The 17,322-nt window shown below is 40.1% G+C and overlaps 2 protein-coding genes across 5 annotated transcripts in view; one reads left to right on the plus strand and one right to left on the minus strand.

Moving 5' to 3' along the window:
- LOC121300908 (WD repeat-containing protein 18-like) overlaps positions 1-5,884 on the minus strand; it is a 53,698-nt gene extending 47,814 nt beyond the window's left edge. Inside the window, exons 1-2 of one of the 2 annotated variants that reach the window (XM_041229888.1) lie at positions 4,684-5,884; positions 3,130-3,368 (exon numbers count right to left, since the gene is read on the minus strand). In XM_041229888.1, the coding sequence (XP_041085822.1) occupies positions 3,130-3,368; positions 4,684-4,714 (270 nt within the window). In that variant the 5' untranslated portion in view covers positions 4,715-5,884. Of the gene's footprint in view, positions 1-3,129; positions 3,369-3,742; positions 3,887-4,683 lie in introns of those variants that run through there. The other variant, XM_041229889.1, reaches the window with a different exon arrangement.
- On the plus strand, positions 4,343-17,193 carry LOC121300907 (death-associated protein kinase 3-like). 3 transcript variants are annotated; one of them, XR_005947573.1, is made up of 10 exons: positions 4,353-4,469; positions 6,068-6,201; positions 9,632-9,992; positions 10,428-10,557; positions 10,776-10,824; positions 11,614-11,640; positions 12,024-12,176; positions 12,477-12,522; positions 13,162-15,297; positions 15,345-17,193. XR_005947573.1 is itself a non-coding variant. In XM_041229886.1 (9 exons), the coding sequence occupies exons 2-9, from the start codon at positions 6,140-6,142 to the stop codon at positions 13,690-13,692; spliced, it is 1,359 nt and encodes a 452-aa protein (XP_041085820.1). In that variant the 5' UTR covers positions 4,343-4,451; positions 6,068-6,139; the 3' UTR covers positions 13,693-17,193. The 3 variants fall into 3 exon arrangements, 2 of the variants coding, with proteins under 2 accessions (XP_041085820.1, XP_041085819.1); XM_041229886.1 differs by having other exon boundaries at positions 4,343-4,451; positions 13,162-17,193; XM_041229885.1 differs by having other exon boundaries at positions 13,162-17,193.
- Positions 17,194-17,322: the final 129 nt, after the last annotated feature.

A 17,322-nucleotide genomic window follows, 5' to 3' on the forward strand; every position in this document is an offset into this window, starting at 1 on the left:
CACAGCGGACCGAGTTCTCTGTGGGGGGGAACAACGTCAAGTGGGAGCCACTGGTGGACCCCCGGAAGGTGCTGATGCCACCACTGCACATCAAACTGGGCCTTATGAAACAATTTGTCAGAGCTCTAGATAAGGAGTCGTCAGCCTTCAAGTACCTTCAAGACTTCTTCCCTAAGCTGTCTGAGGCAAAGGTCAAAGCCGGTGTCTTCGTCGGACCACAGATAAAGAAGATCCTGGAGTGCAATGAATTCCCCAAGAAGCTAACTAGTAAGGAGAAAGCCGCTTGGAACAGCTTTGTCGCAGTGGTTCGGGGCTTCCTGGGCAATCACAAGGCCGAAAACTATGTGGAGCTGGTTGAGACTCTGGTGAAGAACTACGGCACAATGGGCTGTAGGATGTCCCTCAAAGTCCATACCCTTGATGCTCATCTTGATAAATTCAAGGAGAACATGGGAGCGTACTCAGAGGAGCAAGGCGAGCGCTTCCACCAGGATATACTGGACTTTGAATGCCGCTACCAAGGACAGTATAACGAGAACATGATGGAAGACTACATTTGGGGGCTGATTCATGAAAGTGATTTACAGTATAATCGTAAATCTCGAAAACTACTCACTTCTAAATCTTTTGTCGTCATTTATGTATTACTTTAGTATAAATACATGTTAATTTGGATTCATATGTTGTTTTTTTCTGACTATGCGAACGAAAAGACATTCGCCCATTTTCTCATTGGAATTAGGTAAATTTCAAAATATCACTGTTCTGGTCACAAAAGCAAAGTTTGTGGGGAATAATAGCCATTTGCTATACTTTTGAGGCATAAGCAATTAGGAAATAAAACTTACTACCCAGGAACAAAAATTGTGTTACATAGTGGAATCAAATCTTTACAGAAGCTCAATTGGAATAAAGGGTGTAGAATCTATAATAATTGTTCAAGGCTGCATTTTGTGACAGCAAAAAAATGACCAGTTACTACCATTAATAAGCAAATCAACGTTCATTCTTTAGAGGTATTGGTTTCACATTAAATATATAAATTATTCAACACAAGTACCATCTGAAGCACTTAATTTTGAAGACTCAAAGTGCGGTATACATTCTGCTGGATATTCTAAACCCTTACCCTTCTGTTCACCTATACCACCATCACCTTACCAGGCAAGACAGAATACTAATTCAATCAATGTTTTAAAAAATTAAGTCAAGTTAAAAAAATAAGTAAACAGGTAAGTAAAAGGCAGATGTTACGATCAGGAAAATGTTTACTGGCACTATGTCTGCTGATTCAACGGCCACACAAACCAAATTCTTAATAGAACCATCCATTTCACTTTCTCGAAAGACCAATACAATATAAAAGATTTGTCCTGACAGTAAACTTATTATTATTTATTTGGCAGACACCTTTATCCAAGGTGACTTACAGGTATTAGAGGGCAATACAAGGTTCTAATGCAAGCTGAATATTTAAATACAGTATAGTTCACAGTTACTGCAATAATACTAATAAAATACAATATGAAATAGGATGCAGCAAATTAGGATTACAACAAGTTATATCTACAATGAAATAGTGGTGCAACAATACATTAGCTGAGGATCCAGTAATGTGGTGCTTAGCAATAGTCTTTTTTGGGCCCCTTACTGACAGTAGAATTTGTACAGGTAATAATAAATAATCCTACAAAGGCTGCTACCAGTAGATATTCTGTTAGTTTTAGTCACCATTTATTAAAGAGTTTAGTATCGCCATCAGCTGGTTTCACAAACCCTTGTTAGTACTAATCTTGGATTCCCCTATCTAAAATAACATTAGATAATCCAAGATTAGTGTTAATCAAACCATGATTTATTGGAGTCATAAAGTCAATATGTATCACCAAAAGTATTTGAATTCTGAAACTGGTATTGTGGGTGTTTTGCCAGTGAAAGACAGCTTTCTACATCCAGCTGTTAATACGTTTAGCGCATAACTGCAGTGACTGTCCTCAATAAACTCAATTTAGGGCAACCTAACAAATGACCCTTCGCTGAGCTGAGTGTATCTTAATGAGATGCTGTTCTAGGTGATGTGATGCAAGTCACAACAGACCACCTTCCATCACACTGAAATCTGTGATGTTTCTTATAATGTTACAAATACATTGCTTATTATTTTAGCAATTTTGTTTGCCAACCCGTATTTTCCGCCTTTGTTTATTTGAATGCATTTATTAGCAAAGAAATGTAGGGTGTGCTTGGGTTTAATGTTCATTTGAAAATAAAACTTAAAACACAATAACCATAAATAATAAAATCTAAACATAAATATTATTTTTGCTCAAAAAAAGCCAACTTCAACATTTTCTGTATGTTTAACATATCTTTCTCAAGGGAAGGTGTGTTTAAAAACAAAGAGTGAGGTACTTACAGGCTTTTGATGCCAAGGCAACTACACTCACTTGTTTCTATTTAAATAATGTATTTGGGACTGCATAGTTAAAGATGATGTAATGATCTAATATTCATTTCTATTTAAATCTTCAGGTATCATTGTGTTGAGTTTATTTCCATTGTATTCCTCTGTATTGAACATCGTCTGCTTGCATTTCTTCTAAAACTACAAATTGTATGTCATTCACGTTTAACTATTGGCGCATTTGCTGCGTATTTGATTTTGTGACATTTTTGCCAAACATACCATAAACAAGGTTGCTATGTTTGCAGGATGGGCTTCCTAAGACTGGATATTTATTTTCTCTATTTGTGGTTTCCCTTTTACCTTTACAAATGTATTTGCATATTTCACACGTGCTCTTAGGTTTTAATGTCCTTTAATGTGTCTGATCTGTTTGTTGTCTTACATTTGCCTCCCTTCTAAACGCCAATACCGACGTTTTTGTATATATATATCTGAATTATGAACTATAGGTAAATGTAAATGTATACACACTCAAAACCCTACGGTCCCTATCCTTCTTAGAAGAGTCATTGAGAAGGCAGAATGGACTGGAGCACGGAACCGAAAACTTGAGAGTGCAACTTTCAGTTTTTCTTTGTTCTCTGCTTCTCAATTAGAGTTGTGTCGTTCCTCTCCTCGCCGGCTTGCTGTGCTCGGCCTGTGCTGTGTAACTGCACCCGTACCTTTCTCTGGATCTCCCATACGTTGATGTAGTTCTTGCCGAGTTGGGCTCCGAGAAGGTGTTCCCCGTTCAGGATAGCGAGACCCCGAGCCGAGGTGTTGCCTCCCCGGTATGAGAGCAGGTTGGTCCCGGAATGAAGCTCGAAAACCGCGCAGTTCCAGAGCTGGCCGGCCGAATCCGAGCAGACCACTACCTCCATGGGCGCCGACATCTTGGATAGTCCTCCAGAGACAACGAGACCTAGTGGAAGCGAGCAAGAGAGTCCTGTGAATGGAGTCAGAGCATCACGACAAAACAAATAGCGGCCAAAAAACATTAATAATAATAATAATAATAATAATAATAATAATAATAATAATAATAATAATAATAATAATAATAATAATTGTATAAATGTTTATGATCATCCCAGAGTTTCAAAAAAACTCATAGGACATCGATGTGTTTTTAGATATGCTATATTTTTGTTAAAATCTATTTACATGTTATGTACATACGAACAAGTATAACTGAAATTATTAGCAGTAGCAGTTTATTGGTTATAGGTGCAGTATCCTTAGACGCACTTTCTTGTGCTGCTTATAAAAATCACAAAAAATTGTTTTAGACTTAACTTTTATAGTCCACATCGATAGGTGATTGTTTTAAAGTGTCCCATAATCAAGTTCAGTGTTACACTTTGTATAGAAAGTATGCATAAGCTATATTGTGGTAATGTATATAATTGAGCATATCCCTATTTCAAGAACACGTAGTTTTAAACCAATGATATTGCTTCCAGGTTTCTACATCACGTGATGTAACCTGGACCGATAGCACTGGAAGTAACATCGCTGTATAATACTAATATGAAATATCTTAATGTCCAAAGAATGAAAAAATCCAAAACAGGCAAAGATATTCGTCACCAGACTAATGGGGACCAACGTTAATCGCGCCTTTAATACTGCATCACATATGTTCAAGCCGTTTAGATTTGACTGTTTGTTTATTTATTTATTTATTTATTTTTTATGAGCGAACCGAGAAATATTCCCGAGTTTAAACACAAATGCACTTTTCGGTCCCTTTAATCAGTTGATCGACATGCCCGGTGACCATTCAGAGTACACTCTTTTCAACGCGCCACCCAATCAGCTCGCTGTTCCTGTGGGCAGCACATACAATTGAAAAGAGGCAGTAATAGAAAGTGTGTGTTGAGCTGGGGGAGGGGTGGATGAACTCGGGAATGACGTTTTTCCCCTAACCTGAGGGGGTGTTGAAATTTTGTTGAGCGTTTACAGAGGAAAGGAAAGGCAAGGGATGAACAAGTCGTGAAGAAAAGTGAGTACCTTTGAAACGGTAATAAATATTCTTCTTATTTTATAAACGTACACACATGAAATAATAATAACAATTAAACAAACAACACTGCCGTAGCGTCTTCAGTTTGTTGCTGTGACGATGAATTGCATTCAGCTTGTTCTACGCCAGAATCAAATCGCAAAAGTTGTAAGGCATTTCCTTATTCGTGTAAAACAATAAACCCTTCAGAAGTAACTGTCAAAATACTAACCTTTTAGCCTTTGGTTAAAATTCGAGGACATATTATAATTTGGAGGTGAAAATTTACTGTAAGAATGTCGTTGTATTCCTAGGTTTCGGTCATGCAACACAGAATGCAGTACATACTGGTGACCCTTTTAAAAATATCAAAAAGCGACCTGCTGATTTTATTACAGATTGTATTGTCTGTGTGTGTGTGCTTTACGGGATCTCATTAAGACGACTTCCTCGCTAGAGAAGTGCATGACGTAGGGGACAAGGCATTCATAAATTATTAAAGGGAATGCCATGAATGCAGAGGGCAGGCCAGTGACGTAGACATCTGTGACCAAGTGACCCGACAGATAAACAAATTAGTGTGTGCGGTCTTATGTCTATGGTCTGAACCGTATTACTTTTCGCTGGTGTCCTCAGACCTCACACGTTTAAAGTTGTCTATACACACAGTAGTTTAATTTGGAAAGTGTTTACACTTTGTTTAATATTTTGCAGCTATAAGTAACCACCCCATTCATTTATATACTGTTAGTAAAGCTATGTGTGCATGGGGAAAGTCTGATTGAATATTAAATAAATTAGCCTTCCACTATACAGTACTGTAAAACAGCAGGACTACATTTGACATGACTTTTTGGCAAAGGTTAATCTTTTAGGCCACGTTTAGACTGTAATGCCCTAGTTTCACATGTACCTAGGCATCTTTCTTTCACCCCGTTTTAAAGAGAGACAGTAAATTCTTGACACAGGGATGAATGGCATGGTAACTGGTTCTCAGCACTGTCGGCGTTGGTACAGTACTCAGCTCATTCTTAGCAGTCGTTATAGACTGTGAATGGGTCATGTGTTATTGGGAGGTTAAATATCCTGTCCTGTAAATAGTTTATATTTTTTGAGTGTTTTGAATTATTTGTTTCCATGAGCCCCAGGACCTCACAGTGAGTGACTGTCTCTGTTGGGGCAGTGAGTCATCGTGTCCTGGTCTGAACTTGTGAGTTACATACAGCATTGATTAGTAGCGACCAGGGATGTGTTGTCAAGACTGGTATCATGTCTGATGTTGTACCAGTTATGACAGATACAAAAAGCCATTTCTGGTGCACAATGAAGAGTAAATGTCCAGATGTTGCACGTATTTTTACAGCTTATTCCTTTTAGGACTTCTCATGTATTTTTTTTTCTTTAACATTTTACCTAAAATCAAAAAAAAAAAAAGTAGCCAGGGTTGAGTTTTCTCTCTCTCTCTCTCTCTCTCTCTCTCTCTCTCTCTCTCTCTCTCTCTCTCTCTCTCTCTCTCTCTCTCTCTCTCTCCCCCATCTCTCTCTCTCCAATGCCTGGCACTTAACTGAACAGACTGTCCAGGGTTTGACTCTCTTCACATGCCCCTGTTTTTCCAGCTCGTTTGTTGAAAGGAGCTGAACACAGAGAGCGCTGCAGCTGGAACCCCTGTGAGTGAGTGACCAGGAGCTATGGCTGCGTTCAGACAGGAGAGCGTGGATGAGCACTACGAGATGGGCGAGGAGCTGGGCAGGTGACACAGAACTCTTTCAAACACAGGGTTTCATTTGATTAACCTAGATCTGTCAGTGCAATGTGTTATTTCTACTCTGTTAGCCCTACCTAGTCTATATAGATATAGCAGTGGTGTTCTATTACTGGAATGAGAGCAGGTGTTGAAATGTTGAAAGGCTACCATCACCCCGTTCACACTTACTGAGTCAACCTCGGTTCTCAGTTGAGGTTTTAGGGGGCCTAAGCGCGATCACATACGTGGCTGAAAAGGAAGCCTAAATTGCGGCGAAGTGCTTGTCGAGAATGTAAACAGTGACGTAAACGCCGCATTCCCGGAAGTCAACATAACGTAAATATGGCAATCTTATTTTTTACAACACTGTTGGTACTGTACTTATTGTATACTTACATAATAATGGCGTGTGTTGACAGTGCAGTCGGTTACTGTGGAAAGAAGCGATCGTGTTGTATCATGCATAAATGCAGCGAACAAGGATGTGTACATTACATTAGCCACAATACAGATCATTACATTAATGGTGACTGAATATGCAACGTCTTATGCATTATAATAGAGATAAACTCTAAATGATCACGGATTTACACTTGATACATACACACAAACAGCTACAATCTGAAATATATATGTGTAATATATATATATATATATAATAATATATATATATATAATATATATATAATATATATATATATATATATATATCTATATTCGTAAGGTGCTGCATACCCCAACCTAAACCTTGTGTTAAAAAAAAAAAGCATCCCAAGAAGTGGTAAGTTGAAGCTGGAAGTTCTTGAGTTAAAAGAAAGTAGAGTTTGTCTCGTCTGTTAAATGGCTCTGTGTAGACCTCATAACAAATGTAATAATGATGCTAAACTAGCTAAAACAGCCAAATGCAAAAGTATTGAAAGAAAATAACAGGTTAGTTGAGGCCCTGAACCATTGTGAAGCTGGAAGAGAAGTGAAGGGATTCTGTGGGCAGATAGCTGGAAGCTGCTTTAATGAGATGCTTCTGTGAGCAGGTCGGTTTGTTTTTATTGAGGGAGCTTCATTTACTGTGCATGTGTTGAAATGAGTTGTATTTGTCTGATTACTTTGTCGCCACGTTGTCGGCATGTTGAGTGCATTTAAGGGCCTTATCCATGGAGTCATGTATTCTAGCAACAGGTTGTAATAAACCAGCAGACTAAATGAGAACTCTGCATATGTTTCCTGGGGATCTGGTGACAGGCTTGAGATTTAGATTTTTGCTGACCTAAATCTAGGTGATATTTTAAATTAGAAGTGTTTCTTCATCAGAAACCATTTTAAATGCTGTCAAACACCTGTCACTTTGAAGCCTACGTGCTTAATAAATAATTTGAATTTCAAAAACCACGAGCTGCAGTTCTACTCAGACGTGCTTTGCTTGTGATTGAACCCCTTTGCAAATGACCACGTCAACAATGTGTGTACCAGCAAAATAATAAAAACAAAAGTGGAATGTTTCTTAATGCATGTGGAAAAGTGCCCGCCCCTGTGTGTATTATATGTTGTGTGTTAATGTTGGTGTATAGTCATTGGTACATGGGATATAAACAGGTCTGTGTAACACGAGTGTTTAAAATGTATATTTGTATTTAGGCACAAGGATTGCACAGCACTTCACGTGCAAGTAAAACGTAATACTATGTGGGCACGGGGAATTGCACTTTATTAATTCACGTGCAGTTGTGCCGAGACTCCAATTGAATGATTGATTTGCAATCGAGTCACGGTTCAGCTGCATAAAAGCTGTATGTTTTCACCCACTCGGGGTTTTGGGTGTTCGGTGAGTGGAGAACGGGATTGGAGACAGAGGTAATAAATAACAAAATAATAACATAAAGTTAAAATATCTGCTCACCGTGTTTTGTGTAGTGTTAGTTTTTTGTTTGTCTCTTTTGTTTTGGCGAATGTGCTGTGTCCTGTGTTTTTGTGTTTGTTACAACCATTTATTTTCTGGCTGTCTGTTCATTTATTAAATGCTGAGCGAAGCCATTCGCTCAGCTCCACCAAACTCCACCTCTCTCTGTCGTTTATTTCCTGTTTCTGGTCTTTGTAACAATGCATTATGTAATTCTTTCTACATTGTGTCTAATTGCATAACACAGTGGTGTGAGTGATGCAGTAACACTGCATTGAGCTTATTTGTCACAGTATAAAACAGAATGTAAAGAAATGACATGTGTAATAATGGTATGTCACACCCCCTTGTCTCTACAAAAGCAGTTCGGTTTTAAACTTTCATTTCGGTTTTACCGAAAACTGACTGAACGTCCAAAGCAGCTGAAAGAGTTGAAAAATAAACGAGAATGATCTCTCAGTATTGGAGAAACAGAACCAAGAATGATTACTTCATGCACCATAAACTAGCAAGGGGTACAGTCTATGCAGCATATAGCATTGATTAAACAGAGCTGGGCAATCAGAGACTGATGAAATTAATAGTTTAGCGCTGTCACACAAGGAATGGTTTTTAGTGACTGGGTTTTAAGCTCAAAAGGAACAGTCTGTACAGTTACTCATTCATAGTTGTAAACACAAACCAGATTAGTACCTTTATATGGAAAAATCCTCTTTCACCATCTGCTGTGAGGTATGACATCACACTTGGACTATGTGTTTAGTCCCTCTCTCTGGCATGCACTTGGCTGAAGATCTGAAGGTTGCGTTTCGAAAGAGTAAGCAGGTTATGTAATGGCGTCCAGTCTGGTTCTAATGAGATTTTTCAGCATAATAAGCATCATCTGCCACGACTGAAAATAGAGCTGTGCTAGAGTTATAAGTAATATGATACGGTGATCTGTACACTATCCACATCTAAACATCTAAGTTTGCTAACGGACACCCTTCAGATGAGACCTAAACCGAGGTTCTATTGTAAGTGACTCAGCAGCGGCAGTAGTGATCTTGAGTTCACCCCCTAGTCTCTGGAAGTCGCTTTGGATGAAGTGTCTGCTAAATGACCAATTCATCATAATATATCCCCAGAAAGTTTTTAAAAGAATGTCCTTACCAAGTTTCCAAACAAGCGGTTGTCTATGCAAAAGGCTTGAAACCCGCACTAGCCCTGCACACAATCCTGGGTTTCAGTGCTTCTTTGTTTAGGTGTATTATTGAATTTACCATGTTCAAGGAGTTTGAATGATCAGGCTCCTGTTAAAACTGCTGTGAACTGATCGCTCTTATCACAGCATGCAGAAGTCACACCTGAGTCTGTAGGTTTATTTATAGGAGTTGTTCATATTTACCATTTAAATCGTGTCTCCTGATCAATTCACTAATATTCTTAATACAGAATTGTTATGGTGCCCAGGGCTTGATGCTGGGCTGTTTAAAACCATGTAAACATATCTATGTAATTTTATCTATAACCCCTTTATCATTTCTCGGCTTCTGTTCTCAGCGGTCAGTTTGCCATCGTTCGGAAGTGCCGTGAGAGGAGCACGGGGAACGAGTACGCGGGCAAGTTCATCAAGAAGCGGCGTCTGTCCTCGAGCCGGAGGGGTGTGAGCCGGGAGGAGATCGAGCGCGAGGTGAACATCCTGCGGGAAATCCAGCATCCCAACATCATCACGCTGCACGACATCTTCGAGAACAAGACGGATGTCATCCTGATCCTGGAGCTGGTGTCTGGGGGCGAGCTCTTCGACTTCCTGGCTGAGAAAGAGTCCCTGACGGAGGAGGAGGCCACCCAGTTCCTGAAGCAGATCCTCGACGGGGTCCACTACCTGCACTCCAAGAGCATCGCACACTTCGACCTCAAGGTGAGAGCCACTGCGCAGCCACTGCGCAGCCCCTGGCCATTCATCTTATCCTGCTGGGGAGCCTGGCCAGGGAATCGATGTGGAAGGAACCAGCTTCCACTAAATCATTTTTAATTTGTTATGTAGAAAAGGAATTATGGCAGTGGCTCCCTCATGTTAATCTTTTAACTGGTCTCCTGGTAGTGTACTGCGAGTTATACTGCAAGTTTGTTTAGGGTCCTAAGTACATTAAACAGTGAAAAAGCCACACCATAAGCAAACATTCCAATAAAGCAAGGGGATTACAAACATTCCATACACGAGGTAAAGACTGGCTGATCTGCTGCCAGGTCATCTTTACTTACCGTGTTCAAACGAAGTCTGGAAACTACAAGAACAGGAAAATTGTATTTTTTAGTCTTTTTTTTCTTACCGCTTTATGCACGTCTTCTTTAGCCTGAAAACATCATGCTGCTGGATAAGAATGTGCCCAGTCCCCGAATCAAACTCATTGACTTTGGGATTGCGCATCAGATCACGGCTGGCAACGAGTTCAAAAATATTTTCGGAACCCCAGAGTTTGTAGGTAAGTCCTTGTTCTCTTAATTAAAAAAAAAAACCTGGCTGTTTTTATGTATTGTACTGTGTTATAAAAAGGCTTCTAATCACACACTCTTGCTCAGGAGACTCCTTAGTTGTATTAAGAGTGATGATTGTACCAGACCAGATTTGAACGAGTCGCTGCAGTGGTAGAATGACGCAGGTTGTTTTGTCCCCACTAACCATCTTCACACCATCCTGCAGCTCCAGAGATTGTGAACTATGAGCCTCTGGGATTGGAAGCAGACATGTGGTAAGTTTCTTGAAGCTTTTAAATGAAGTGATTTATCTCAGAACTCGCATTGCTTTCATCTAGACCACTTTTCCCTGGTAATACGGGGGTATTTCTGAGGGGAAGTGTACAGCTTGTTATCTATTGTACAGTTATGGCCAAAGGTTTTGCATCACCCTACTATATAATGAACTCATTTTGTTTCAAAAAGCCGAATGAAACCTGGCGAATAATATTACGTTAACATATTGAATTGCATACCTCTCTGTAGTTTTTCATCTAGCAATCTAGCAATCTTCATCTTTCAATCTAGCAAATACTGTACCACTATTATGGCTTCCAGTACTTTCTTTTATTACATGATGTTAAATAAAAGATCTAAATTATGTTATATAGTTTCTTTTTATTTTTTATTATGTCTCAATCCTAAAATTCGAGGTGATACTAACCCTTTGGCCCTACCTGTAGGAAAGTGTAAATCCTATATTGTCCTGCTTCTAACCATGAGGCCACACCATCTCTATACAAAGTCTGATCTGACAGTCTACAAATCATTACTGTTATGCAGATCTAATTATTATCTTTACTGACAAAGTTTGTGTTTGTTCTTGTTGGCACTCCCCAGAGTTTCCATCGTTGGGCTTCGTGCATGTGATTTTTAGAATTGTTTTTTACATTGGGTTAAATGTATATGTGTGTGTTGCATTTTAAATGTATATGTGTGTGTTGCATTGTAGAGGTATGTGCGTGTTCTCAAGCTACTGCAGTGTAAAGCAGTATTTTGACAGGTTTCTTTCTATTTCCTTGTAGGAGTATTGGAGTGATTACCTATATCCTGTAAGTATTAACGAACATCCCTGAGCCTTGGGTGCAAACATCAGAGCGCTATGGATTATCAATTCCCAGTCGATCACACATTGCAAATCGGTTTACGTTGTTAATGTAGTACTGTTGAGCAAATTAAATCAGGTTTTTATTAGCAGGCGTTTTAACCACAGAGCAGAAGAGCTGGGCTCGTCTGCATTCATGATTTATAGAGCTTTTAACCTCATCGCACCGAAACAGAAACTGTAGCGGCCCTGTCACAACACTGCCTGCCACATTAGTTTATAAAGGTCTTCATGTATAACACTCAAAGTGAACAACATGTGCCCTTATAATAGAGTGTGACCAAAAATGGTTTTGTGTTGTAACTGAGTGGCGACTCCTTGTTGTTTCAGGCTGAGCGGCGCCTCCCCATTCCTGGGAGAAACGAAGCAGGAGACCTTGACAAACATCTCTGCTGTGAACTACGACTTTGACGAGGAATACTTCATGCACACCAGCGAGCTAGCCAAGGACTTCATCCGCAGACTGCTGGTCAAGGACCCCAAGTAAGGAGCTGACTGGCGCCAGATCACCCGTAACTGCAAAAAATCTATAGATGATTTCAACACGTGCACACTGTAGGGGGTGTATCAAGATCTGCAGATCATAATGTGTGTGTAAAATTGAAACCACTGATTTGTTCTTTGCATGTGGATAAGTAGAGAACATTTATGGTGCTATCAGTACAACCAGAAAATGGATCATAAACTGTACATAAGATTAGATCTTTACACACTTACATGGAGCTTCAGCCGCCACTCCCAAGACTCAAAATTTGCTTTAAAATGATATTTCATTGTTTTCAGGAAGAGAATGACAATTGAGGACAGTCTGCAGCATCCATGGATTAAGGTGAGGTTTACATCATACCTCTTAAACCTCGTCTCTTCAGCAGTTGAGTTTTACCAACAGTCAACTCTGCATAAAGCACGGCCTTCTGGAGTCTTTTTAGGGTCCTCATTCAATAAGTGGATACATTAAACACTGGTCCTGTGCGTCTGTCTGTCACGCTGTACGCAGTGGACATGATGACTACCTTGACTCATCACAGTCTTCTCCAAACTTTTATCATAATGAAAAGGAATTGCTTTTGAAAAAAAATCCTGAATTGCTAAAGTGGTTTAAATGACCTGTAAGGGAGCACAGTCTTCCTCCAAAACTCTGATTTTCCATTTTCAAAACTAGGAAATGAGTTTGTAAGCCTAGTAAATAATGAGCTAAGCAGGAAAGAGAATAGAGAATGATGTAACCTAATATGTAGGGTGTCATCTTGTGCAGTTTGGGCATGAGGACTGCAAAGCAAAGCCGAATTATGGCTGATCAAACTGTGCGAAACTTTCTGTTATAATAAGAGACATGTTAACACAAAAACAGAGATTGCAGTCTGGACTGTACACAGGATGCACAGGGTGTAATTGCATTTATAACAGAGGTAATAGGTGTCTGAAATATAAATATAATGATATAATCTCTCTCTGTCTCTCTGTGCAGGTGATCAAGCGACGGAACGTGCGCAAGGAGGACAGCGACAAGAAGCCGGAGCGGCGGCGGCTGAAGACCACACGGCTGAAGGAGTACACCATCAAGTCTCACTCCAGCATGCCTCCCAACAACACCTACGTGAACTTCGAGCGCTTCTCCAAGGTGCTGGAGGAGATCGCAGTGGCCGAAGAGGGGCTGCGAGAGCTGGAGAGGAACAAGCTGTCCTGCCAGGAAGACATTGCCGCCCTGCTGTCCATCTACGAGGAGAAGGAAAGCTGGTACAAGGAGGAGAATGAGAGCATCGAGAGGGATCTGGGGCAGATCAGGCTGGAGCTGCAGCGCACAGAGGCCCAGAGGAGGCAGAGCCAGGAGGAGGTGCGCACGGCCCTGCTCTCCGCCAACGCACTCAAGAGGCGCTTCGGCCACCTGGAGAACAGATTCGAGGTGCTGGCCGAGCAGGTGGCCTCCGAGATGAAGTGGGTGGAGGAGCTGGTGCTGTCCATCGAGCAGGAGAAGAGGCAGGGCACAAGCATGCGCTGAGAGTGACCGATTTAAATAGATATGCACTGTCTCACACACACACACACACACACACACACACACACGCGTGCATGTACCTGCAACACAGCCATGGCTCCTGCTTATATAGTGCACAAGGAGTTGAGAATGCCATTCTCTTATTTTTATGTAGAAGCAGAACCCTATGCAGTAGTATCTCAAAGTTATGAACCAAACCAAACTCTTGAAACAGGACTCCTGCTGGGAATTTTATTTTCAACACGTCACCCTTTTGTGAATCCAGTCCACATACATGAAATCACTGGGAATATTGCCCGCTTTAGAGTATTTTATTTTACTGTAACATGTTTCTTTGTCCGCTGGTAAGCTGTTGCAGAGTCAGAAACATCGGAAATATTACTGTAAAATATAATATAAAATATATATATATTTTTTTTTTAAACTTGTGTGTTGCCTTAAAACAGCATGTGTTTGCAGATACATGTTTTTGACGTTCTACATATTTCTAAATGTTTTCAGTCAGTTAGGTGTTTGTGGGGAGTGGAAACTATTCCAAGAAAGTACTGCGGCTGTGTGCGACAGTGCAGCCATAATACTCCTGTTAAACTGTATATTCTCTGTTGTTTTTGTAAGGGTTTTCCTACAGGGGTTATTGTTGCCTAAAGAGCTACTGGCAAATTTTAGTTTTAAATAGGATCTCTTATCCCATATTGTATCCTTACAGCAGATCCTGATAATATGCTTGCAGCTTCTATTTTAAAGAATAATTTAATAATTACATAACTTAAATCAGAATTTAGCATTTCTTCACTGTTGGGATAAAGCGAAGTGCCTGTGAGACTGAGGGATAAAAGGGTGTTTACTGCTTGTGTTTTGTTGTTGTTATGGTGGTGCAGCAATTCCAAGGTTATATGGTGGATTGTTGAGCACATTGGAACACAGTGCTGGAATTGGGTTTGTGGTGGATTGTTGAGCACATTGGAACGCAGTGCTGGAATTGGGTTTGTGGTGGATTGTTGAGCACATTGGAACACAGTGCTGGAATTGGGTTTGTGGTGGATTGTTGAGCACATTGGAACGCAGTGCTGGAATTGGGTTTGTGGTGGATTGTTGAGCACATTGGAACGCAGTGCTGGAATTGGGTTTGTGGTGGATTGTTGAGCACATTGGAACGCAGTGCTGGAATTGGGTTTGTGGTGGATTGTTGAGCACATTGGAACGCAGTGCTGGAATTGGGTTTGTGGTGGATTGTTGAGCACATTGGAACGCAGTGCTGGAATTGGGTTTGTGGTGGATTGTTGAGCACATTGGAACGCAGTGCTGGAATTGGGTTTGTGGTGGATTGTTGAGCACATTGGAACGCAGTGCTGGAATTGGGTTTGTGGTGGATTGTTGAGCACATTGGAACGCAGTGCTGGAATTGGGTTTGTGGTGGATTGTTGAGCACATTGGAACGCAGTGCTGGAATTGGGTTTGTGGTGGATTGTTGAGCACATTGGAACGCAGTGCTGGAATTGGGTTTGTGGTGGATTGTTGAGCACATTGGAACGCAGTGCTGGAATTGGGTTTGTGGTGGATTGTTGAGCACATTGGAACGCGGTGCTGGAATTGGGTTTGTGGTGGAAGGTTGAGCACATTGGAACGCGGTGCTGGAATTGGGTTTGTGGTGGAAGGTTGAGTACATTTGAATGCGGTGCTGGAATTGGGTTTGTTTTAATGTTTCTGACAGACTTACTTAGACATGCCCTTACCGTGTGAATTCATCTTCGCTGTGATGAGATAGCCAACATAGCATGTGCCAATGCTGGAATTACTTTGAGTGTTAATGTGAATAAAGTCTATACTGTGCAGGTTTTGCCCCTGGGATTATAGCATTGATAACCAGGTGGTCCGTGTTCATAGTTCTAGCTGTACCGATACTATCACTGCTTTAATAATGCTGTTTGCTACTGTGATTCCAGCTCCTGATAATCTGGCTCTGTTCCATTAGCAACATATTTAGGATGAAGACATTGGGGTGCATTGAGCTGCTGATTCTGAATCTGAATCTGAACAGAATCTTTAAAAACAAGCTACTCAACCACTTCACAGCTGAAGTTCAATCCTAGGAAAAAGGAAATGCAGTAATTAGTGTCATTAATACAAGACTGAGGATGTGCAAAATTAAATAAATCAATCTACATGTTATTAAACAGTGCATATTGCCAGACATAACGGTGGTGAGGAAATGTCACTCCTGTTTGGATGATGAGTGAAATAAAGCAAAGCTGGGTGAGCAGTGGGAATGTTATGAAGCTGTTTTATAGGAATGCACTGCGCAGACTGTGTGTATGAGCTCTTTATAGCTGTATTAATAGCATGATGATGATTTTGGGGACCACAGACTGCACATCCGTTTCAGTAGCACTGAACTGCTCTTGTTGTTTCTGTGTGGACTTGTGTTTCAGAATGGGTTCACAGTTTCATTTCATTTTTTTTTATGTCTTAATACAATGAAAACACTGATTTGGGGTTCATTTAAAATGAATGGCAGAACCTTAAACAAGCACTAAACATGCATTTTAACAGTGTGATCACACGCTTCTACAGTATTCTAGACCTACTTGTGTTTGTAATAAGTGCCATTGGAGGGGGGAGTTCTGGGTATCTTTTCCCAAAGTAAAACTTATGAAAAGTGGAGTTAAAATCTGATGGTGGCTTGGATTAGTTTTGCAGTCACAAGAACAGACAGTTGTTCTTTGGTTTTATCCAGCGCAGCTGACAGCAATAACTGGGCATAAGAAAATAAGCTAACATTAATGGCGTTAAGGTGCATTTACACATTGCTGTAGAGAAACAGTACTGGGGATGAAAGGGTTAATAACGCCTATGAATAATACTAATATGTAAAAGCCTTAGCAATGTTTCCAAGTGTGTTCCAAGTATATTAAAAAATAAAACTGATATTTGCCAAGCAATATTTTATATATAAAAATGTGTGTATACACACAAATATAATGTTTCATTATGTTTTTCATTGACGCAGTCGGGAAGAAAAGTGTGGTGCTCTTGGAATAAGAATTGTTATTCAGCTGATGTGATTGTATTTCAATATCGCGTGCAGTCAGTTGAAAGCTGCTTTTGCACATGACAGAGCATAGCGAGGACTGGAGAGTACATGGAGGGTGATCTGCAAAGGAGCGCACTGTCTCTAGTGGGTCTGTAATGTTTTTAAATACTGTAGAATTGAAAACCGTGCAAAACAGCAATGCTGAGCACATTGTGATTAACCCAGGATTTCTAGAAGAAACACCAAATTATATGCATGAACTGTAGTCAGCTTTTTTTTAAACGTCTGTTGATCTGCTGCCTCACGTTTTGTTCTTGTTTTTGAAAACGTCAACATTTCTTTTTGTAAAACCCTTTCTCTTATTTCTACCATTCCTTTGTTCAAGGTAATATTTGTCATTTCATTTATTTACAAATTAGTGTATGCTCATCTGCTTGTTCAAGATAACATTCTCTTATATGTATGCATTATTTTTTTTAAATAAAGCCTTGGTATTGAATCCCAAAGTTTTTACAAATAAAATGAACACAAATGAAAGTTGTGCTGTTTTGATTTTGTATGAGCAGCGATTCTCTGCTGAATCTAGCATGTGAAATAACCTG

This window comes from Polyodon spathula, chromosome 26 (assembly GCF_017654505.1).
Source record: "Polyodon spathula isolate WHYD16114869_AA chromosome 26, ASM1765450v1, whole genome shotgun sequence".
NCBI lineage: Eukaryota > Metazoa > Chordata > Actinopteri > Acipenseriformes > Polyodontidae > Polyodon > Polyodon spathula.